Source organism: Salmo salar, chromosome ssa19, assembly GCF_905237065.1.
Source record: "Salmo salar chromosome ssa19, Ssal_v3.1, whole genome shotgun sequence".
Classification (NCBI taxonomy): Eukaryota; Metazoa; Chordata; class Actinopteri; order Salmoniformes; family Salmonidae; genus Salmo; species Salmo salar.
In genome coordinates, this window is record NC_059460.1 from 53,192,965 (window position 1) to 53,218,834 (window position 25,870).

The 25,870-nt window shown below is 41.8% G+C and overlaps 1 protein-coding gene across 1 annotated transcript; it reads left to right on the forward strand.

The window, feature by feature from the left end:
- The first annotated feature begins 23,657 nt into the window (after positions 1-23,657).
- On the forward strand, positions 23,658-25,559 carry crygmxl2 (crystallin, gamma MX, like 2). The gene is made up of 3 exons (XM_014158478.2): positions 23,658-23,759; positions 24,559-24,801; positions 25,233-25,559. The coding sequence occupies exons 1-3, from the start codon at positions 23,751-23,753 to the stop codon at positions 25,506-25,508; spliced, it is 528 nt and encodes a 175-aa protein (XP_014013953.1). The 5' UTR covers positions 23,658-23,750; the 3' UTR covers positions 25,509-25,559.
- The last annotated feature ends 311 nt before the right edge of the window (positions 25,560-25,870 follow it).

The following is a 25,870-nucleotide window of genomic DNA, read 5'->3' on the forward strand; positions in this document are numbered from 1 at the left end:
TCCTATAGAATATTATCTCAGAAGTATTGAGGAGTTCCTGCACCTCCTTTAGAATATTATCTCTAAAGTACTGAGGAGTTCCTGCACCTCCTATAGAATATTATCTCTAAAGTACTGATTGCATAGATCTAATCAAGGGCCTTAAAGGGATACTTCAGGATTTTGGCAACAAAGCCCTTTATCTACTTACCCTGAGTCAAATTAACTTGTGTATACAATTTTTATGTCTCTGCATGCAGTTTGAAGGAAGACAGTTGTATTACATTCAAAGACAATTCTAAAGATGATTCTGATAAAATCATTAAGATTACAGATGATTTGATGGTCCAAAATAAAATCCACAACTGAGATGTTAGCTACTGTACGAGTTCCCGAAACAAAAAGCTAAAAAAAAGGGACTTGCATGCTACATCTACAACGGGGAAAGCAGACCCTGTTAGGAGCAACTCGAATTTACAGGCATTATGGAATGAGATATTGGACATACAATTTCTGGAACTCAACAGTCCTTTTCAGAACGATTCATACTGGACAATGAAGAAGAAGGCCCCAGGTGCCTGTCTGCCCTGTTTAGACTAATTTGGTCAAATGACAGCGATACAGTCACCCAAGTACCCATTATGGCATTTGGAGGACGCAGAACTAACTATTTTTGCACAGCAGCTTAAACAAAAGGTACAAGAGGGTTGGTCACTCAGTCAATCAAAATGGCAATTTTTATTATTAGCCTATTCGCTAATAATGCAATAGGTGAACTTGATTCAACTGCCCTGCATGCCGGGTAGGCGAAGTGTTTAAAACCTTTTTATTTGTCCGAAGATACAAACTCCGCCCAGAGAGCTAGATCAAGTGTACCTGTAGGCATACCGCTGGCCAATCGGATAGCTTAGATCACCATGTCTACAGCAGCTTCTGGTACACAGCAAAGTTCATAGTGACAGTAAAGAAGGCTACTGTAAGATTTCAAAACCATGCTTAGAGAGAGATTGTCAAAGAATACAGCAAAGGGGACAATGTTTTTATTCGACACCTTTAGAAATCATGAAACAAGCTTCTCCACTTCGAGTCGCACTATCTCCCTCCCTCCTTCCGCTGACACTGACCATCAGTCCAGTAAAAAAAGAAGATATATATACATTTATGCTCTGATGTGCCTCACAAGTAGTAGGCTACAACGACTGACCTATTACCAGTGTTATCATACAGCCTAGCTTCTTATTATATATGAAAATAGGCAAATGCATGAAACAATATTTCCAATCAATGTAAATAGCCTATCATTTTTAGGAAGTACATTTTATTGGAAATAGAACTTTGCCCTGTGCTTCTCCACCCATGTACTACAGTTAGGCCCTATATGGTATTGATCATTTAACTGAAATCACATAAAACATTGCAGGCACACTTGATCTCCTGCGCCCAGAAGAGAAAAGCACTTGGCTTGCAATTTGACTCAGAAAGTGATCTGGACTAAGAAAAGGTTGGTGACCACTGTTCTAGTCTATGTAGACTCTGACCTATTACCATATGTATTAGCATACTGTTAGGTCTCCTTTGATGATGTTTAATATGCAGCGTGTATCCTAATGCAAACCTGATCTGCTTTGATTGGCCTCCATGCCAGTGATTAACACTAGAAAAGCCTTATTGGACCCCCCTTCAGGCCAATGATGTTTCTTTTGAAAGTCAACATTCTACATGAATTCTGCCAAAAAGTTATATTTTGAAAAAACACTCAAGGAGTACTTTTTGAGAGTTTGGTAAGGATAGGTGTTTTGGAAACTGCAGAAACTGCTCTTTCTGACACTATACAGACATCAAAAGTCTAACCTTCTTGTGACTGTAGGAGAATTTGCAAAAGTCTCTTTTTGGCACTCTGATTAGCTTCCCTGTCTCTGTCAATTCCAAACTGTGCTGTTCATCAGATTCTTCATAAACAATTTTACCGTTGATAATATTGTTACCCATCAGACTATTTTCAATGTTGTCTTTAGGCTAAATCTATTATTATATGTGTGAAATGTCTTTTTTAAATATAGTTTAGTTGTAGTTTTGATGGGCCATCATCAGCTGCACAGGCCTACGCTCTTAAAGCAGCTTATAACACACATTCTGTTCCTGACATTAAGATTCTAACAACCACAGTGTGGGGAGGGGGGACATGACTTTAAAATGGCAGAGTAATTAAACAAATACATTTGTTTTGAGTCAATATGCGCCTCTCTTGTGATTATTACTGTCATATCAGGGCATTATGTTCTAATCCCATAGTCTATTAACTAACCTGTCGACCTATAGTTTATTATGTGTAGGTCTATGTGAGTCGCATGTTAAATGCAAGAGTCATGTATTTATGTAGGCCTACACGACTGTTTGTTCTGTAATGTGAATTTTTGGTTAAAACAAATACTGTAACATCACCAGGAATTCAGCTAAACATTTATTTAGTTTTACAAATCTGTTCCCATTCCCACAAATAAAAAAAGAGATGTGAACATGTCTCAATGTAATCAAGATATGAAATGATTTTTTATTTTCAAATACAATCTCTGCTTGTAAACGATATCACCATACACCCGACAGTGAACATATAAATTATAATAATTTTATGGTTTTAAATGGCAGAAGACAATCACACTAAGTATACAGTGCATTCAGAAAGTATTCAGACCCTTACCCTTTTTCCATATTTTGTTACATTTCAGCCTTATTCTAAAATGGATGAAATAAAACAATTCCTCATCTATCTACACACAATACCCCATAATGACAAAGCAAAAACAGGTTTTTAGAAATGTTTGCACGTTTATTAAAAATAAAAAACAGAAATACCTTATTTACATAGGTATTCAGACCCTTGAGACTACGTGACTCGAAATTGAGCTCAGGTGCATCCTGTTTCCATTGATCATCCTTGAGATGGTTCTACAACTTGATTGGAGTCCACCTGTGGTAAATTCAATTGATTGGGCATGATTTGGAAAGGCACACAGCTGTCTATATAAGGTCCCACAGTTGACAGTGCATGTCAAATCAAATCAAAGTTTATTTGTCACATGCGCCGAATACAACAGGTGTAGTCCTTACAGTGAAGTGCTTACTTACAGGCCCTAACCAACAGTGCAATTTTTAAGTAAAAAATAGGTATTAGGTGAACAATAGATAAGTAAAGAAATAAAAACAACAGTAAAAAGACTGTGAAAATAACAATAGCGAGGCTATATACAGTAGCGAGGCTATAACAGTAGCGAGGCTATATATAGGCACCGGTTAGTCGGGCTAATTGAGGTAACATGTACATGAATGTATAGTTGAAGTGACTATGCATAGATGATAAACAGAGAGTAGCAGCAGCGTAAAAGAGGGGTTGGGGGGGACACAATGCCAATAGTCTGGGTAGCCATTTGATTACCTGTTCAGGAGTCTTATGGCTTGGGGGTAAAAACTGTTGAGAAGCCTTTTTGTCCTAGACTTGGAGCTCCGGTACCACTTGCCATGCGATAGCAGAGAGAACAGTCTATGACTGGGTTGGCTGGGGTCTTTGACAATTTTTAGGGCCTTCCTCTGACACCGCCTGGTGTAGAGGTCCTGAATGGCAGGCAGCTTAGACCCAGTGATGTACTGGGCCATACGCACTACCCTCTGTAGTGCCTTGCGGTCGGAAGTCGAGCAGTTGCCGTACCAGCCAGTGATGCAACCAGTCAGGATGCTCTCGATGTTGCAGCTGTAGAACCTTTTGAGGATCTGAGGACCCATGCCAAATCTTTTTAGTTTCCTGAGGGGGAATAGGCTTTGTCGTGCCCTCTTCACGACTGTCTTGGTGTGTTTGGACCATTCTAGTTTGTTGGTGATGTGGACACCAAGGAACTTGAAGCTCTCAACTTGCTTCACTACAGCCCCGCAATGAGAATGGGGGCGTGCTCGGTCCTCCTTTTCCTGTAGTCCACAATCATCTCCTTTGTCTTGATTACGTTGAGGGATAGGTTGTTATTCTGGCACCACCAGGCCAGGTCTCTGACCTCCTCCCTATAGGCTGTCTTGTCGTTGTCGGTGATCAGACCTACCACTGTTGTGTCGTCTGCAAACTTAATGATGGTGTTGGAGTTGTGCCTGGCCACGCAGTCGTGGGTGAACAGGGAGTACAGGAGGGGACTGAGCACTCACCCCTGAGGGGCTCCAGTGTTGAGGATCAGCGTGGCGGATGTGTTGCTACCTACTCTCACCACCTGGGGGCGGCCCTTAAGGAAGTCCTGGATCCAGTTGCAGAGGGAGGTGTTTAGTCCCAGGATCCTTAGCTTAGTGATGAGCTTTGAGGGCGCTATGGTGTTGAACGCTGAGCTGTAGTCAATGAATAGCATTCTCACGTAGGTGTTCCTTTTTTCCAGTTGGGAAAGGGCAGTGTGGAGTGCAATAGAGATTGCATCATCTGTGCATCTGTTAGGGCTGTATGCAAATTTGAGTGGGGCTAGGGTTTCTGGGATAATGGTGTTAATGTGAGCCATTACCAGCCTTTCAAAGCGCTTCATGGCTACGGACCTGAGTGCTATGGGTCTGTAGTTGTTTAGGCAGGTTACCTTAGTGTTCTTGGGCACAGGGACTATGGTGGTCTGCTTGAAACATGTTGGTATTACACACTCAATCAGGGACAGGTTGAAAATGTCAGTGAAGACACCTGCCAGTTGGTCAGCACATGCCCGGAGCACACGTCCTGGTAATCTGTCTGTGAATGTTGACCTGTTTAAAGGTCTTACTCACGTCAGAACAGCTGATGCTCTCATGCATGCCTCAGTGTTGCTTGCCTCGAAGCGAGCATAGATGTGATTTAGCTTGTCTGGTAGGCTCGTGTCACTGGGCAGCTTGTGACTGTGCTTCCCTTTGTAGTCTGTAATAGTTTGCAGGCCCTGCCACATAAGTCGGAGCTCGTCTTATGTGCAAAAACCAAGCCATGGGGTCAAAGGAATTGTCCATAGAGCTCCGAGACAGGATGGTGTCAAGGCACAGATCAGGGGAAGGGTACCAAAACATTTCTGCAGCATTGAAGGTCCCCAAGAACACAATGACCTCCATCATTCTTAAATGGAAGAAGTTTGGAACCACCAAGACTCTTTCTAGAGCTGGCCATCTGGCCAAAATGAGAAAACGGGGGAGAAGGACCTTGGTGAGGGAGGTAATCAAGAACCCGATGGTCACTCTGACAAAGCCCCAGAGTTCCTCTGTGGAGATGGGAGAACCTACCAAAATGACAACTGTCTCTGCAGCACTCCACCAATCAGGCCTTTATGGGTGGAGTTGCCAGACTGAAGCCATTCCTTAGTAAAATGCACAACAGCCCGCTTGGAGTTTGCCAAAAGACACCTAAAGGACTCTCAGACCATGAGAAACAAGATTCTGTGGTCTGATGAAACCAAGATTGAACTCTTTGGCCTGAATACCAAGCGCCACGTCTGGAGGAAACCTGACACCACACCTACAGCAAAGCTTGGTGGTGGCAGCACCATGCTGTGGAAATGTTTTCCTGCGGCAGGCCCTGGGAGACTAGTCAGGATCAAGGGAAAGATGAACGAAGCAAGTACAGAGGGTTCCACGATGAAAACCTGCTCCAGAGTGCTCAGGACCTTCCGACTGGGGCAAAGGTTTCCCTTCTAACAGGACAACGACCCTAAGCACTCAGCCAAGACAACGCAGGAGTGTCTTCGGGACAAGTCTCTGAATGGCCTTGAGTGGCTCAGCCAGGGCCCGGACAGCACACAAAGATTGAAATGCAGGAATGCACCAAAGACCTTGGTGCTGCTCATCATTAGAAAGGGATTTAGTGACATAGAACTGTAACAGCAGACCGCCGGGTAAGTTCACACTCATCTAGTCCACATGCCCTGTCTACTGTAAGTCCAATGTGTTTAATAACACTATGTGTGCCTTACCAAGTGGCTGAAATAATCAAAATAAAGGAGTTGGCCCATCTTTAAAATCTACTTGAGCAGGTCAGCTTCTTTTCCATCAATATCAGCATCCCTTCAGATATTGTTCTACTACTGAGGTTTGAAAGTTGGGAAAACACAAGACTACGGCAAGAAGAAGACTAAAACTTTTCTGTGAACTCAACCAAACACAGATCCAAGGAGTTCAGCTCCTTATCAAAGTGTGGATTAACTGTTGAAACAGGTGTAACTGTGGAAGTGGTGGAGTGCTCCCTCTGTGTTCTGGTCCCTAAAATCAACCTCCACCTCTGTCTCCATATCACAAGTCTTTCCATGGGCGCAACTTTGGTTTTAGAAGTGGGGGGGACATAATTATATATATTTTTAATCCAGTCGGATAAACACTCCAAACAGCCTAGCCTACCCTATGGTCCTATAGCACACCGTTGCCTCATTTTGTATCACATTACAATCATAAAACTGGGGGTGACAAAAAATGCAATTTCAGAATGTGGGAGGGACATCCCCAGTAAAAGTTACGCCCCTGAGTCTTTCAGACAACCTTGGTGGGATTTTTTGACAAAGCACGCCGCCCGCCTCTCAAGGTGCACTCGAGAGCCAGCGAGAAGATGGGAGAAGAAAAACAGCTCTAATTATGCAAGAACAAGCGACTTTGTGGAAGATAAAGTTGGGTGACACATGGGTAACATCGAGGGACACCACTTTAGGGGGGTTTTCAACGTGGGAAGCACAAATGGATGTTTGTGCTAAGTTATCGCCGCTAAATTGGTACAAACTTAATAAATGCAGGGTGTTGTGTGGTGACAGATGCTTTGTGCAATGTGGCAGATTTCAGTGGCTGTGCGTCTCTCTCCTTCCTCGGCACATCAAGAAGGAGAGAACATTTGGCAGGTCACGGAATTATGTGAGGAGAAGGGGAAGGCCGAGAAGAGTAAAAAATGAAAACAGTTGTGTGTTAATTTATGTGTGTGTGAGTGAGTGTGCATAAATGTATGTGTATGTGTGTGTGTGTGTGTGTGTGTGTGTGTGTGTGTGTGTGTGTGTGTGTGTGTGTGTGTGTGTGTGTGTGTGTGTGTGTGTGTGTGTGTGTGTGTGTGTGTGTGTGTGTGTGCGTGTGTGTGTGTGTTAGCTCTTGAGCGCTTGTCTGTTTGTTTGGGCCATTCTCTTTTGTTTGGGTTTTCTTGCCTCGCCAGCTCTCTGGCTCACAATTAGCCTGCAGCCCTCAGGGACCTAATTAACCAGTTCAATGAATCAAGGATTTTCATAAAAATCCCATACAAGTCACCCTGACATTTGTCAGCCAGTCAGGAGGTGTGTGTGTGTGTGTGTGTGTGTGTGTGTGTGTGTGTGTGTGTGTGTGTGTGTGTGTGTGTGTGTGTGTGTGTGTGTGTGGGGTGGAGCAGAGAAAGATGATTAGCTTGTTTGCTTATCCCCCAGGTGGCTGAGGCAATGGCAGGGTCTGTGGCGGGGGGGACAGCGGTGTGTGTGTGTGTGTGTGTGTGTGTGTGTGTGTGTGTGTGTGTGTGTGTGTGTGTGTGTGTGTGTGTGTGTGTGTGTGTGTGTGTGTGTGTGTGTGTGTGTGTGTGTGGAGGAGCGTCTAGAGAGAGGAAGAGAGGGCTTACTCCCAGAGCTGGACCCCACAGCAGAGGAGGGCTACCGTGACCTTTTATTGAGCGGCCGATCGATAACGTGTGAGCGGTCATCCCTTTGAGTTGCAGCCTATGCCCGGCCAGAAGTAACAGGGGGGCTGGAGGGGGCAAGGAGTCCTTGGGGGGCAGGGAGGGTCATTAACTGTCTCAGGTCATTGACTCATTATGATGTCTTCCTTTAGGTTTAAGAGGGAGCGGCTGTGGGGAAGCTTTTGTCTGTCTGTGCAAGCATATTTGGTTTGTCATCACACTCGATGAAAAAGGAGCTAAACACCCTGGCTATTTTCACATTAGAATCTCATTTAGTCAAGACATATTGAATCTATCTGGTCCTACGCTGAATGGGGATGTATTTTCTTCTATGGCTGGCTGTAACATATATTCCCTTGTGGGCATGATGGGACAGAAGCACTTGTTTAATTTGTAGCATAATCTCCAAATGGTGACATTACAGGATCTTCTTGTCACCGCAAAGTGCCACATTGATGGATCTGACTGTGTACCAGTGTTCATTAAACACACACCAAACAGCCTCCATTACAGGCTGCTCTCTGTTCTACAGTAGAGAAGGCTCACCATTTCCTGCTATCAAATGCTCTTTAAGCATATGTGTGGGGCTTGAAAAGTGTTTTCTTTCTGAAATGCCAGTTAGAAGTCAATCACTGGATATCAAAGCGCCCGGGTAGAGTACAAGAAAAGCTAACAATACAACATCATGGCTGTGAATTCAGGCTGCTTTTCATATTGGCCATCGTGGGCTGATTCTACACTGTGCTTTAAGCGGGTCACTATCTGTCTGTACATATTACATTAAGGAATATGATTATAGTTGGGGTCAAATTAGGATGAATTTGCTGTCATAAATGTGTAGCAAAAGCCCAGAGACGAAGAGTTGAAAGACTTGGCTGACCCCAGCAACCCACAGTGCTGAATGTCTGGCTTGGTCATACTTGACTGGGAGATAAGAAGTGATCATATTTACCCATTTCATTTCGACACACTGATCTTCTGAGAAAAGCCCACGCGGGTCGATTCTTTCTCTAATGCAGCATAATGCATGTTGACGGACAAAATGTTTAAATTGTGTTTGCAAATAGCCCAATGTATAACTTCAAGATTGTGTGAGTTAAAATATGTAACGCCAGGTTCGATATATTTCTCAATAGACATGGTCCAAAGATACCCCAGTGGAACGATAATATGAGGTATGGAGAGAGGGAACAACTCAAAGACTGATTCAAAGACGGACAGACGGATGGAGAAGGAGAGAAATAAGAAGGACCATGTTTGTTGTTCCGAGTCAGGTTTGACTGAGGCCTGGCCTTTTCTAGGGTGACTCTGCACTACACACACTACAAGCCCCCCTGAGAACTCAGTAAAACCCAACTGCCTCCGCTTTGCAGCAAAAAGGGGTTATTGTGTAAATATTCTGCGCAAGTGTTTGTGTCTTAATCTTCCATTGGGTGATCTTTGGAAAGGAGGAACGCCCGGGTGCCAATGTTCAGAAGAGCCCCCGGTTGGAGAAAGACAGAGAGAGAGAAAGAGGGCGAGTGAGAGAGAGGGTCTCTGTACTAGCGAGAGCGCTGGGAGCTAAAGTTCACTACGGGGGCGTAAGTGTGTCAAGAAGAACGCTTTTCCCCACCATCCGCAAGCCTGGGGCCCTATCGAAAACATTAAAAAGCATAAACAGTCAATACTGTATGTAACTCGGAGTGAGAGAGAGAGAGTGTGAAAAAGAGCGAGAAGTACGAGGAACGCAAAGGTTTTTCAAGTGTTACACAACAGAGTGAGATCAGACAGAGAGGTAGAAGCTTGGCTGTAGTGTATTGTTGGTTGTGATCCTTTCTGATGGGGGGGGGCTTCCAAGTGAATCATTCATTGCGGGTGGCGGGGGTGGGTATCAGGGGAGGAGGGAAAGGGATCAAGGAAATCCACACCTGGTGCAAGACAGGGGTCAGAGTAGTCCCAGACAAAAAGGACAGGAAGAGTTGTTCAGAATCCTTCTGTTTAGAAAGAGGCAATATCTCTGTCATCCAGTGCACTCATCCAAACAAGAGCACATGAAATATGTAAGCACATATAGTGATAGAGGAGCGCACTGAAAGCCGCCTTTCATGCCGATAAGAGCAAAAACACTGGCGATGATAAAATATCAAAACGTACACATTTGAGACTTCTCGTTTGAGATGTGAAGGTTTGTTGATCTGTAGCGCATTGTTCTTACTCATAACCGGTCTGTCTGGGAGGGATAAGAGTCTTTCACTCACTCAGTCTCCCTTTTCCACTCCCTCTCACTCTCTCTCACAAGAATTTCAAATGATTTCTCCCAAACACTCGACACCTGGCTGACTTTAGAGTCTGTGATAAGTGGAAGTTGGCATGTCTCTCTCTCGCTGTCTTTTTTAATCAAATCTTCAGTCGCACCTCACATGATGTACAAGCCCGCATTCAGACGAACTCTCTCTATTGACAGGGTAGATAGAAAGATTTACAGGCAGAGTGATAGTGTGAAATTTGCTGTGTGTGTATGTGTGTGTGTGTGTGTGTGTGTGTGCATGCGTCAGACCTGGGTTCAAATACATGTATAATTGACTATTTGTTATTTAAATACATTTTTTTCTATGTATTTGAGCACAAAACAAGTACTTTTATTTGAGTATATATTTGTGTAAAACAAATAGTTCAGCAAATTGTATTTGAAAGTATTTTAAAATACCTATTTCAAATTCCATTTTTGAATACCTGGGTTAAATGCATGGTAGTTTCAAATACTTTCCAAGTGTATTTCGAAATACATTACAATATTGAACTACTTGTTTTTTCAAATAAAGGTTATCTGAATACTTGTTTTGAAATGTATTGAAATGTAATTTAAATACAGTACCTGAAATAATATTTCAACACAGGTCTTGTGTGTGTGTTTGTGTTTAATAAAAAAACTGCATACCAAAAACCTGTTGATTCAGTTCGCTTCTATTAGGTTACATACAAATGTGTCTTAAAAAACAACAGTCTATATTGCTACAGCCTAATATTGCTCATATTGAGGGTGCACTTGAGTATCTTTTTCTCAATATTTCTCTCCACCATCCTTGAAACATATCGAATCGGAGCAACCTTTTCTCAAATAATTGCGCCGGTTGTATACAATACCAGGCAACAACATACCATATTTATACAGCGCATTTCAGACATGGAATGTAATGCAATGTGCTTCACAGGAGAAAAAAAAACAAAAAACAATGAAAATAAAACTGAAATATTTACTAAACCCTGCATATATAAATAAGCACATCCTGTAACCTCCAGATTCAAGGTTCCCAATCCTTTATAGAGTTTTAAAAGCAATCATTATCTCATGTTTTCTTCAACAAATAATGCTTTCTAAAACCAAGGACGCTGAGAGAATATCTTCCTCTCTTTCTGGGCAAACAAAAGTTGCTTCCATACAGTGTATTTGCACCATTTTTCTGCCAGCACAGGTCCCAGACTCCATCGTTTGGAGGAGGGAACTATATCAGTGAGAATTTGACTTCCACTCCCCGGAATAGGCCATTTCCTTTTGTTGTCAAACAGAATGACTAAACATGCTCATTCACATGATCCCATGGTACATGGTTATTAATTTATTATTTTGGAGTTATCTGTGCTTTCACACACACGCCTGCCTAGATGAATGACAATTGTTAAATTTTGTTTGAATATGGCAGATATGAATAATGTAAGAGAGACTGGCGGCTTTGTCCCCGCAGCCCTCGCTCTCCTCCAAGATAATATACAGTAAATAATGTCCAGTAGGTCTAATTGTACGACTATATAGAAAGGATATGGGAAAATGACCCTCTGAGAATAAAAGCATTAAGCTCCAATACGGAATAGTTGAGTTGAATCGTCAGGCCTCTGGTGAAAACTACGTCACTGCAACGTTCTGGCAACACTGGGAGAAGGTTAGGACGGAGAGAGTCACCTGCCACCCTTTGACACTGGAAAGTGGGTCACTTCATTCCGTCAGGATTCAGCTCTGATGTTAGCGATGAGGTCTCAGAAGACTGGTTTAAGAGAAAAAAAATGAAATAAATAAAAATAAAAGAAGTAAATAAAACAGGGATGGCAGCACAGTATCTGATGTTGATCGGTGTGGTGAAGAGCTGCCTTTGATAGGCTTGAGGAGAGTGACAGGATGTTTTTCCCCAAGTGCTACTTCTCGAGACGGGTAGCATTAAAAAAAAAACAGTCAACGCTGACTGATTGGTCTGAAAAGACTGTCAAATGTCAAGGAGTTATCAAACGGCAGACATGTTTTCTTTAGGAAAGATGCCGGGAGAAGGAAAAGCATTACCTTTCAGTGGGGGAGTGGAAGTCACTCTTCCTCCATCAAGTGCAGTCCTCTAGAATAGATTACTAAAAACCTTCCTTTTTACCAGGCTTACACTTTCACCTCAAAAATTGAAATCTACGGCTGTTGACGTAAGCTGTTGAGATGATTCAGTTGAGATGATTAAATCCATGTGGACAAAAATACACACCAAGGCATGCTTCTAAATTATAAAAGAAACTTGACTGGTTGGACTTGCTGCCTGGCAAAAACAATTATTTGTTTGGGAGTAAATCATGAATTTCACCACACAAAAAAAAGGAAATGTTTTTTTTTGCAAAGAAGGGATACCAAAAACAGACATTTTACTTAAATTGCCAAGTAAGGGTAAGTTCTCAGGAAGTTGTCAGACTATTCAACAACAGCCATCTAGATATTGTACGTTGTACCACTGGCAATGAGGGGTCTTACTGTAGTTATGCTGTCCATGGACTGAGCCCAGACAGCCACTCCTCTCCTCACAGAGTCCTCCTCAGTGCTGATGGGGCTCAAGGCCCCCCCTGTCATCTCTGACACTCCAAAGTAGCTCCCACATTATGTTTACATGTACATCCATCCCCCATGATGTCTGTAAAGAGGCGCTGTGTCTTCATCTGCCTGGACCGGCTGACAGGGACAACTTGTTCACCACTAAATCCCCAGCAAACGCCTGATTTAATTCTCAGGGCTGATGTTGGTTGGACTCCCCTCACAGTACAGAACACATGTAAAGCGTGGGGAGATGGGATGATGTGGCTCAGCTTGACAAGATCAGCAGCACTGGCAAGACTTGATGCAGAAGCAATCATCCAGTCCTTAGCTAGCATTATTCATGCCATACAACCTACCCACAATTCAAACATCTCCCCAACCAATAAACATTTATGTGTCTATGCCCACTCGTCACAAACACATGCACTATCTAATCTGCCACAATAGCGCGTTCTATTTCTGGTTAATATCCAATTTGCTATGAAATGTTCATTAGAAAAGGTATTTTGAAGTGTACATGGAAGTGATCACGTCTGGTTTAAATGGAATATTATGTCATGTTTTTACTATGAGAATGCCAGTTACATTTGTATAATTTGTCCGTTTTGGTTGCTATAGGTGGCCATCCTTGTTGGTATGTTCCAGGGAGTGTCTTCTGGTATGAGCCTGATTTAGGTGAGCAATGTAAATAGATATGGACACTTCTGCACCTGAATCTTCTGCCTCCTGCTGAATCTGCCTCCTGCAAAATTACAATGCATGGCTGTATTTGGATGACTTTTTCTATCTTTTTGAAGACAAGTATATATTGAGCAGTCAAGGTATGCTTGTTGTTGTGGCCCTCAATTCAATTGTCCAATAATACGAAAATAAAGACCATTGATTGATTATTTCTTAGCATGGGTAAAGTGTCCATCATCATCTTCCTTGAAACTAGCTTTTTATTTCTGTTTCCTAGTAACAGCTTTACATCCACAGCCCTTATCAAAGTATTCAGCAGTCGCTCATTCAGAACAAGGCCATTGAGGCTTTAGCTCATATTTACAAAACGAGGTGACTCACTGGGCACGGATGTCATTTCAACGTCGGATTTTGATTTACATTTTGTTGAGTTGTCAACTAACATGAAATGAATTGAAATCAAAAATAATTTCACCATGTCATTGGATTTAGGTAAATATTTGGGTGAAAAAAATACAAAACTCCCTTAACATTGAATACTTTTTTGCAAATCCAATCCATTTTCCACTTAAATATCTACCATTCCTATAAGCAACTCTTGCTAAGATCCATTTGGGTCCTGGTGAGAGAGCTTCTGAGCAGTATACCATCAAACCAATACTAGATGAACAAAGGGGGAAAATATCAAGTGTATTCCTTAGTCTGCCTGCCTGCCTGCCTTAAGTTGAATCTAATTTGGTCTTTATTGAGCAATGTGTAAGAGCTGTTTTGTTTTATTCAGGCCTATGTGTGTTTTTTCCACCTCTGCTTTTTCCTTTGTTGCTTTTCCCTCAGCTGCCTCTGACAAAGACAGCTAGCCTGCCAAGCCTGGTGCGGCTCTGGGACAAACCTGTCAATCATTCCTGACAACATGTATGTTCAAAATTCAAATGTGACTCAAAGCCGGTGCGTGACAGCCAAGCCTTTGAAAGTGGCTGCAGCGCTCGGCGACAGCCAGAGGAGTAGGAGCGGAAAACAAACTAAGAAAACAACACTGCGGTGAGTTAAAGAGAGAGAGAGAGAGAGAGAGAGAGAGAGAGAGAGAGAGAGAGAGAGAGAGAGAGAGAGAGAGAGAGTTATAAGCATAAGAGGATGAATGTGGGTCTTGATGGGAATTGGCATTGGAATCTCTCTCGTTCTCGCGTTGCTTTTCTAATTTGGTTGAAAATCCCAAGTGAGTGAGTGGAGTGGTGGGTCTTCCAGGGATTGTGTTGAGGACCTCTCTCCACTGTAGTCCAGGGATGTGAAGCGCTACTCTTAACTCCTCTGAGACCTATCTCTCGCATAATATAGTCAGGCTTCTCAAGCATCTCACTACCATATCCACCGACACAAAACAACTGCACACACAAATGTTAATAACAAACTGCTTGATTCCATCTAGCCGTCTTAAGGCACAACAATTGATTCCCACCTGAAAACACATGCAAATATCAATTTAATGTGCCTGTTTTTTAGGGGATGTACAGAAAACGCTATACAAGAGAATAGAGATGTGCATTTTCAATACATCATAAGGGAACATGGAAGACTTCATTCAGATTCATCATGCGGTCCTAAATTCACTTCTGTCATCATGAAGTGCTTTGAGAGCTAGTTAATGAACATATCACCTCCACCTTACCCAACACCCTAGACCCACTACAATTTGCATACCGCCCCAACAGATCCACGGATTACGCAATTGCCATATCCCATCTGGACAAGAGGAATAGCTTTGATCTGATCTTCATCTAAGTCACAACAATAGACAAACATAGTGTGCTTAAACTAATAACACACACATTATTGTATTTTTCTTGTCTATATTGAATTCATCATTTAAACATTCACAGTGTAGGTTGGAAAATATGTGAACCCCTAGGCTAATGACTTCTCAAAAAGCTTATTGGAGTCAGGAGTCAGCTAACCTGGAGTCCAATCAATGAGACAAGATTGGAGATGTTGATTAGAGCTGCCTTGCCCTTTAAAAAACACACAAAATTTGAGTTTGCTATTCACAAGAAGCATTGCCTGATGTGAACCATGCCTCGAACAAAAGAGATCTCAGAAGACCTAAGATTAAGAATTGTTGACTAGCATAAAGCTGGAAAGGGTTACAAAGTATCTCTAAAAGCCTTGATGTTCATCAGTCAATGGTAAGACAAATTGTCTATAAATGGAGAAAGTTCAGCACTGTTGCTACTTTCCCTAGGAGTGGCCATCCTGCAAAGATGACTGCAAGAGCACAGCGCAGAATGCTCAGTGAGGTTAAGAAGAATCCTAGAGTGTCAGCTAAAGACTTACAGAAATCTCTGGAACATGCTGACATCTCTGTTGACAAGTCTACGATACGTAAAACACTAAACAAGAATGGAGTTCATGGGAGGACACCACGGAAGAAGCCACTGCTGTACATAAAAAACATTGCTGCACGTCTGAAGTTTGCAAAAGTGCACCAGAATGTTCCACAGCTCTACTGGAAAAATATTCTGTGGACAGATGAAACTACAGTTGAGTTGTTTGGAATGAACACACACAGCACACCAACATCAAAACCTCATCCCAACTGTAAAGTATGGTGGAGGGAGCATCATGGTTTGGGACTGCTTTGCTGCCTCAGGGCCTGGACAGCTTGCTATCATCGACGGGAAAATGAATTTGCAATTTTATCAGACATTTTTCAGGAGTGTTAGGCTATCTGTCCGCCAATTGAAGCTCAACAGAAGTTGGGTGATGCAACAGGACAACGACCCAAAACACAGAAGTAAATCAATAACAGAATGGCTTCAACAGAATATAATACACCTTCTGGAGTGGCCCAGTCAGAGTCCTGACCTCAACCCGATTGAGATGCTGTGGCATGACCTCAAGAGAGCAGTTCACACCAGACATCCCAAGAATATTGCTGAACTTAAACAGTTTTGTGAAGAGGAATGGTAAAAAATTCCTCCTGACCGCTGTGCAGGTCTGATCCACAACTACAGAAAACATTTGCTTGAGGTTATTGCTGCCAAAGGAGGGTCAACCAGTTATTAAATCCAAGGGTTCACATACTTTTCCCACACTGCACTGGGAATGTTTACAAGTTGTGTTCAATAAAGACATGAAGACGTATAATTGTTTGTGTGCTATTAGTTTAAGCAGACTGTGTTTGTCTATTGTTGTGACCTAGATGAAGATCAAATCAAATGTTATGACCAATTTATGCAGGAATCCAGGTATTTACAAAGGGTTCACATACTTTTTCTTGCCACTGTATGTGTACGCAACCAATAACATTATATTTCATTTGAATGAGGTAGTAGAGTATACTAGCTACCCAGCTATTCTACATAAAAAAATGTGCCTGAAAGCATATGGCACACAGTTTATATGGCATGCTATGAGGACAGATAGACTGGTTTGAGGACATACTTTTGAATGATCAATTGGTCACACTGGTGCTTTTGAGAGAACAAAGCTAAATGAATGGAGTGAATGGTCAACAGAACAAAAGGCCTGGACAGAGCTACTCCCAATGGGAGAACTGGCATCTCTGCAGTCCGGCAGGTATTCCACTCATCTCTCAGTCAGCATCCACATCCACTGAGCTACAAACTGGTACAAAGCCAACTGCCCATTGTTGTAGGTGTGTGTGTGTGTGTGTGTGTGTGTGTGTGTGTGTGTGTGTGTGTGTGTGTGTGTGTGTGTGTGTGTGTGTGTGTGTGTGCGCGTGTGCGTGTGCGCGTGCGTGTGTCACAATGGTATGACAATGTAGATATGTGAGCATGTACCATAGATAAACTCACTCTCGTGGCAGCCTGTTTGACATCAGCAGTACATGTATGTTTGTTATGTTCTGGGTGACCGGTCACCTCTCTCTCAGTGGCTGCTTAAAACGACTTGGTGCCGCCTCCACTGAGCAAAACCTTGTGTCTGCACACACTGATAGGATTCAGTGCAGCGAGAGGGACCACAGAGCCAGTAAACACAGATCTATGCTGTGTGCCCCTGCATCTCCCCCTCAGCAAATATAAATCTGTGACTGTGTCCCAAAGTCTCACTCTCTCTCAGTAAACCGCCTCAGAGATACAGCATAAAGGCAGGAGACAGATTATCTGAGAAGGGCCTATGTTTTGGGTTCTAGTGCCCTCTTGTGGTAAAGAGTCAACGTTCTAACACGTTGGATCCACAGACGTACAACAAAGCATTAGAGTCTTGATAACACATAGATCCCAAACGGATAATGTCATTGAATTCTATCTACAAGAGCAATAAAAAGTTGACCAAAGGACTTCATTATTTTCAACTCATAAAAGAGCAGGTTGCATACAGATGCAGTCGGTAGTGTTTTCACTTAGTGCTGAGTACTGATTGAAACACGTGGTCTGGCTCATCCTTCATGTTCACAAAAAAAGATAAATCCATAAAAGCAATGTTATTACAGTATTCACTCGTCCATATAAACGGTTCCTGCTCGACAAATGATAGGAAAAAAAGCAATGAGAGAAAGTGATGCCACATCACATGGACTTTGAATTAATTAATTGGAGTCTATTCAAATTCAAGAGATTGAATAAATCTCATTAGTGGGAGGGCAGTAGGGTCATGGCAAGAAGCAATCCAGCTTGTCAAATTAACGTCAAAAGTTTTTTTTATACATTTTAGGTAACCCTAACCTTTTTCCTAACCTTAATCTAATTATCCTAACCTGCTACGTTAATTATCACAATCTGCTACGTTAATTCTCCTAACCTGCTACGAAAAGTCCCATCTGACAAAAGCTGTATCCGTCTAGTTAAAAAAACTGTCATCAGCAAGGTAAGAGAACCATCATTATGAAATTCACCTCTATTAAAATTGATCGTAGCCTAGCCTTCATTTTCAATTTTCCTCTTAATATAAGACATCAAAAACATTCTAAATGTTTATGGTGCTTTAAGAGAAAAAGTCTTCATCCAAAAATACCTTTTTAATATCCAAAAGTGCCATAACCTGTGCAATCAGACAATATTAGGCTACATTATCGAAACATAAATATCATATTTTGACAGGGCCTATGAAACATATTACTAAATAAATTATAGTAAATTAGCCTATTTGTCTAAAATAATAGAGTGAATTAAAAAGAAACAGGTTTATAATAATGAAACCAAAAATTAAGTCTGTATCGAACGTTTTTAAGTTTACCTCTTATCAAAGCATGACACCTATAGGCCTATAATTATGCTAGTATTAGGCTATGCCTATAACGTAGCCAGACTACATTTACTATACTAATATTAGATATAATACAATACAACACAATTCAGTACAATAGTTTATCTGTTCAGATCACTATGCTACCTGAACTCAAACCTGTATTCGCAAAAGTAAAAAAAAAAAAAAAGGTCTCTCTCTTGGGTTCTGACTATTAAAAACGTTTCTGAAATGATGGCCTCGCTGTAATTAGAACATTTTGAGATAAAAGATTCGTCAGACGAGTAAATCTGGTGTAGTATTTCAGGCTTTTGTTTTTGACGGTTTCTATGAGGAAGAGATCTGAGACGGTTGTTTATAGCACATCCTCGTAAGCACCCGAGTGAGTCTGGACGCAGAATAGGCGCACTGTTAATATGCTCTCTATCGTGTATTATGAATGTGGTACACGGGACGGGTTTTCAAACACACTTTCTAAAATAACGTATCAAGGTGTCATGCAGATGTAGCCTACTAAAAAGACAACCCTATGCTCCTGCGAAAATGTAACTTGTTTTCCACTCCCGGATGCACCAATATTATTTATTTCTCGCACATGTTCAAATGTGTTTACCCCCATTAAATTTAGTAACCTATTACTAGAATTCCGTTGTGAGTAATTTTTTTTTAATGGAAAGCATTTTCCTTTAATTTCTAATATCCTAGAATCGTTTTCTTGTGACACTGCACGTTATTTCCCTCCTCTCTTTGTCTAGCTGCTGGTTATGCTACTCAACTTCTTTGTAACGGATAGCCTAATTTATTAGGCCTGGGCTACCGTATTCAAAGTAAACAATTAATAATAATTCAAATGAAAATGTAAACACAATTGAAGGAAGAATTGTCACGTGGTATGTTCCGCACATATGGGTCTGTTGGAAATCAGAACATGGGTCCGAAATTAACTATAAATAAAGTCCAAGCTATAGGCCTAAATGACAAACACTAACGCTTGGTTGGCCTATGGATTTTTACCAAGGTAATGTTGATATTCCTTTGAGGCTTTTCAGAATTTGAGCCCAAAATACACCCTTGCATATTACCAATGTGATCTAAATCAGTCTAATATGGATGTGTCCTCTTAATCGTGCGTGTGTGTGTGCGTGTGTGGCCTATGGGGGAGGGGGAGACACCTCAAAGCTGTGATTATCTTGAGTGGCTTCGCCCAGTATTGTTACCTGCTGGGACAGCGGCACAGCCCCTCTAAATAAATTGCAAATGGCCTTGGGCAATAAGGGCCCTCCTTTGATCAGCCGCACTAGCAAACGAGAAAAATGTGCAGTCAGTCAATCAAACTCACAAGCCTTCACACAACAATGGGACCGACCTTGGTTTCTTTTTTTGTTTTTAAATTCATGTATTTCATTAGCCTATCACGATACGTCTGCTGGTTGGTCGGGCGCGACGCGATCAATAATTGATAGCAAGCGCAACGGCTGATTTCCCGCCTCTCCTTTGGCGCGCTTGTCACTTACTGTTGTCAGAACACATTTGCTTTGATGACACATTTGAGGAAGTAAGAAATGGCATCACATGTGATTATAAATTTACGGATTGGTAAAAGTTAGAGCTCCTTCAAACTGAATTTCCCAATTGAAGTCATCTACCGGGCTCTAAATGCACAAGCACGGCTGAGGTGAGGTGTAGCCTATCCTTGTAAGAGGAGATATGAAGAGGATTTGAACTTTTTTTGTCATGTGTCAGTAAACAGAATGAATTGTTTAAAAGGTGCGTGGATCACAGGGTAAAAAGTTGCTCTTTATACTGAAAGCTTTGGGGCATGGGAGACATAGAGTTTAAAGATGGGGAAACACTTTGAGACCAAGATCCATTTCGGATCTAGGCTACTCCCACATGTGAAATTAATGTGAATGTTTGGATAAGAAGAAGTGGGTTTACTATTTAGTAAGTTTAGTTTATGGTGCAAGGTTCAGGCTGTGTTTAGATTGTGGACTATGGTCTTTCCAAGTAGGCTAAATATCAGGGTTATTTAATAAAAAAGGCCTATAGGCAATGTAGGCCTATAGGCTGAATGAAGCATAGGCTAAGCTTAACCTCTGAAAAAAGCATATTGGCTAAAATGTCCACCTGTGTGTTGTCTGTTGCATTCCTTGTTGGAGGGTGAGTGATTTGTACAAAATCCTCAGGTGAGAAAAGTTTTAAGCAAAGTCACAAATGAGGGAAAAACAACATGTATGAACGGCTTAAAAGAAATGACAGCTGCATCCATTTGCTCCCCCCTCCATCTCCTCCTCCGTTCTGTTCTTCCAGCACCATTTCCTCTTTTAATTATCCCCAAGCAAAAAGATGGAGCACATCAGACGCATCGCGGTAAATCCCAGCCCTGGCACGAGCTCATAGCAGTTCCCGCGTCTGCGTCTGGCAAGCCCGATATAGAACGCGCGCTGGCAGCGCCAGAGAGAGAGGCCGCCTGGAGATTTTTAATGGAAGAATGGGGAGGATGATCTCTGAGCAAAACAGGTATTCACTCTATTCACGTGATAGGCTTTGGCGAGCACAGAGCGATCACGCCGCGTTTTCAACACCAGATTAGCCAATTCTGAAGAGAAGCCTCCATCGAATTAATATATATATATATATATATATATATATACAAACCCCTTGTTTACACCCCAGAAGAGCCAGCAAGATAGTGTTCTTTAAATGACTGCTTAGAATGGGCGACATTGGAGGCCTACTTGGTCCTATCTCTGCCTGCAATATTCTGGGGATATATTGTGATGGTTTTTGACAGTGAGTTTAAAGACATCATGGTTTGGAATTTGAAGCCATTTTCAGTTTTAGTGCAGTTCAATGTCTCTTTGTTTTGACTAAAATGTGTTTGCAGGATGTTATAGGCTCAGTTTAATTACGTAGCCTATCAAATATGTGGTATGGCGCTTTCTTTCCCAAGTGTGTAAAATAAAAAAAAAGGTTGAGAGTTTCATAATTTCCTATGTGATTAGCCTACACATATTGCAGGATTGGGTAGGTTACTTTCTAAATGTAATTAGTTACTTATTCAAAATTGTAATCAGTACTGAAACTTTTGGATTACCCAAACTCAAAAACGTAATCTGATTACTCTCAGTTACTATGACACAGAAAGGTGTCATAGTGTATTTTTTCCCTCAGGAAACATCCTTTTTGAATTTAAAAGAGTATCCAAGAAGTATTTATTTTTCTGGCAAACATCCTTTCTAAATTTAAAAGTAATCCAAGAAGTAATCAGCTAGGTTTTCTAAAGTATATGTAATCTGATTACAATATTTTTTATGGTAACTGATTATAGTTAGTTTTTTGTAGACAGATTACATGTAACTCCCCGGCACTATGTGTTCCTTGGACGACACAGAGATGGCTGCAATGCACCCCCCCCTTAACTTCTCTCTCCCTCGCTCCATCTTTCTCGTTCTAAGATGAAAAGTGGAATGCTCCACAGTGGCTGCTTTATTTCTCCTCTGTGATGTTGCTTTCCCTACAGGATGGGAAGGAGATGTCTTGTAGCACTGCTAAAGATGATAATTTGAGAGCTTCTGAAATAAGGTTCTCCTTTGCAAAACACAGGGGCACACAGATGCTGCGATCAGAATTAATGAGTGGAAAGGTTGGACACCATCCCAGAGGGTTAAAATGATGACAATAAAGATGTTGGTTGACTATGCTGTTATGATGAGTATGATAATAAAGATTCAGAACTAGGGTTTCAGCAAAGAACCTGAGATAATGATGAGAATTATGATGATGATGAGGATGAGGATGATGATGAGAATTATGATGATGAGGATGATGATGATGAGGATTATGGTGAGGATGAGGATGAGGAGGATGATTATGGTGATGATGAGGATCAGGATGATAATGATGATGATGATGATGATGATAGTGGTGTTAATGACAACGATGAATATGCAGTCCAAAAGCTTTAGCAAAACATTTAAGAAGAGTGCAGCTAGAATGATAAAGAGTCTAACGAAGAGTCTGATGAAGACTGAGTTCTATTATACACCCAAGACCTCAATTTGGTCACATTTTCTACCTCCCAAAAATTCTCACAAGAACCTTTACAGAAGCAGACATCTGATAAATCAGATACAATTACACTGCACAATGTGATAAAAGGATATCAATTATCTACTTATGTCACAGAAAAAGAGAGCTGCTTAAAACATGAAACCTAAAGAAGCCTAGGGGAATTTCAAGGCAACCATTATCAAAAAATGAAAGCTTATCGACTGTTCTTTAACTCTGATAATGAGTCACATTTGGTTAGAAACGTTGCCAGAGTAGCAGGTTTTTGCCCAGGAACAGAATGGCTATTGTGTTTCAGAAAATAGTCTTTCTACAGACTTGAAGCAGCAAAATGCAGAAGTAGAGAGAGTGCATGGGCTCTTATCCTCATGAAAGGCTAAAGGATGAGACTGAACTTTCTGGCATCAGCTGGGCTTTGGGAACAGAACACACAAGGGCAACTCTTTCTGGCCTTTTCCCTTCCGCTCTGGGGTATGTTTTACAAGCCAAAGCACTATTACTTTTCACATAGACTCAGACACAACTATGCCCTCCTTTTGACACACACACACACACACACACACACACACACACACACACACACACACACACACACACACACACACACACACACACACACACACACACACACACACACACACACACACACACACACACACAGTTGTCTGTACATGACATCAGAGTAGGTCTGCAGGCTATGGAAGCAAAAAGAGACCAGATCACTCTAGATTACATCAACACAAGGGCTTGATTCAATCAATAACATCAGAATCACTTACACACACACAGGTCTACGAACGGAACACAACCACGATTCTGTGACCTGAGATCAGAGAGAGTGAAAACATGAACTCACACTGAAATAAACTATGATAATCCGTTTAACATTTTCCTAACTTTTTCATATCAACATTCAATCATTTTTTTTCACATCAACCCCAAGTATTTGTAGAATATATGGCTTTGTTTCGTTTACTAGAGAGTGCACGAACAGTCTAACCTCCTGCAAATGTTAAAAGCTTGGTTGTTCACACTACATACAGCACCTAAAGGCCTTTTGTGTGATGTTTCAATGGGCGCATTACCATGTCATGGCTGAAAAAGGGTCGGTGTAAAGAAAACAGAATGAGGCAGGCATATGGGGTGGAGGGGGAGGTTTTGTATTTGTATAGGTAAACTCCAGCACTTGCGGGTAAAGAGTAGCCTATGGTTTAAGAGACAATTGGAATGGTCACTGACGTCTAAAAAGGTAACTTCTAGATACTACAATGTAGACACAGGTCTATTTTACTGTCAGTAGAAGAGTATAAAAAAGGGCCTGAGAGTCTGCTGAGGGCTACGGTGCAGACATCAAGCCCTCCAACCATGGGAAAGGTATGAGCTAACAGGTTTAGCTTACTTGTTCGATAATTGCTGATGTAATCAGGGAGATCACCAAATACTGTTAGGCTTAAGGTATAGGGAAGCTATTTGGCAAAGTAAGCTACGCATACAATTTATGAAGCTATGTCAAAGACTTAAGTTGTAAAACTACGCTGAGCAAAAATATGAACGCAACATGCAACAATTTCTAAAATTGTACTGAGTTACAGCTCATATAAGAAAAATCTGTCAATTGAAGTAAATAAATTAGGCCCTAATCTATGGATTTCACATGACTGGGAATACAGATATGCATGTGTTGGTCACAGATACCTAAAAAAAAAGTAGGGGCGTGGATCAGAAAACCAGTCAGTATCTGGGGTGACCACCATTTGTCTCATGCAGCGTTATACATCTCCTTAGAGTTGATCAGGCTGTTGATTGTGGGAGATATCTGTGGTGTGCAGCGACCCTTTACAGACCAAATCAAGCATACATAGGCTTAGGCACAATGCTTCTTAAGCTTGCCATAGTTTCAAATCAAATAGCATTTGTCGAGGGAGCTAGCTTGCTGAGGGAGCTAGCTTGCTGAGGGAGCTAGCTTGAGGGAGCTAGCTTGCTGAGGGAGCTAGCTTGTCGAGGGAGCTAGCTTGCTGAGGGAGCTAGCTTGGTGAGGGAGCTAGCTTGTTGAGGATCAACACTACGTCCATGAGTCCGGCTTTCAGTCAAAAGTCATTTTACTATCATCATCGCCGACTCAGTATAAATAACTTTCTACATAAACTATTTTATACATTTCTGTTCTTCATAGATAATCTTTTACGAAGGCCACAACTTCCAGGGTCGACACTATGAGTGCAACAGTGACTGTGCTGACACGTTCAGACACTTCAACTGCTGTAACTCTATCAGGGTGACCGGCGGTCACTGGGTGGGCTACGAGAAGCCCAACTTCAATGGCTACCAGTACATCCTGAACAAGGGAGAGTACCCTGACTACCACCACTGGATGGGCTTCAACAACTGCATCCGTTCCTGCCAGATGTTCCCCCCCGTAAGTCAGTCAAACTGATGGATAGGGTTACTCCTGCCACACATCAAACGGCACTTTAGAAATCAGCGTCAATCACCAGCCTTTTGATGTCATTTATAGATACAGAGAGGAGTCAAAGCATCAAAGTCCACAAGGAGATCCAGTCATTTTTTAAAGGAATAGGAACACACCCCAAAGACTTACCTTCTTCATTTTCATTCTATTCATCATCACTCAGTGTTTTTGGCAGTATTATACTTCTGCTTTGAGATGTTTCTCCTCATTTGACTGAAGATCTATTTCTAAAGGAAGCAAGTCTCTGGTATTAATCGACGTGTAGAAATTCTTAGATCGCCCAGTGTATAAAACTCTACTGTGACCTCTGTGATCATTTCGCCCCTAATCACTTCTTGCCCTCTTTATTCCCTCCTTTCTGTCTCTTCTACCAACAGTACAGAGGAGCCTACAGAATGAGAATCTACAACAGGCCTGAGATGTCTGGTCACATGATGGAGTTCATGGACGACTGCCCCAACGTGTATGAGCGTTTCCACCACCGTGACATCTTCTCCTCCAACGTCATGGAAGGCTACTGGGTGTTCTACGAGCACCCCAACTATAGGGGTCGTCAGTACTTCCTCCGCCCCGGGGAGTACAGGGCCTGCAGCGACTGGGCCTGCCACAACCCCATGGTGGGCTCCTTCAGGAGAATGAGGAGTGGCCTGTAAGCTTCTCACATCTGGACTGTAACAAAGTGATTAAACGTGCTGGTTTTTAAATGTGACTTCTCTGTGTGATTTTCATTCCATCTGAAATTAATGGCAAAACAATAGCAAAGCTTTTGTGTAAGTAATTAAGTTTCAGCAATTAAGGGAAAGGGAAAGGGGGGATACCTAGTCAGTTGTACAACTGAATGGCTTCAACTCAAATGTGTCTTCTGCATTTAACCCAACCCCTCTGAATTAGAGGTGTGGGGGGCTGCCTTAATCGGCATCCACGTATTCGGCGCCCGGGGGCATTAGTGTATGGTTATTAGACAGGTGAATTGCTGTGTACAGTATGTATACTATACCATAATCAACACTAAAAG

What these genes read in the sequence shown, in the direction of transcription:
- crygmxl2 (XM_014158478.2), top strand. An exon ending in CCTGCCAGATGTTCCCCCCC is followed by an intron (nt 24,802 to 25,232) that starts GTAAGTCAGTCA and finishes TTCTACCAACAG; the next exon opens with TACAGAGGAGCCTACAGAAT.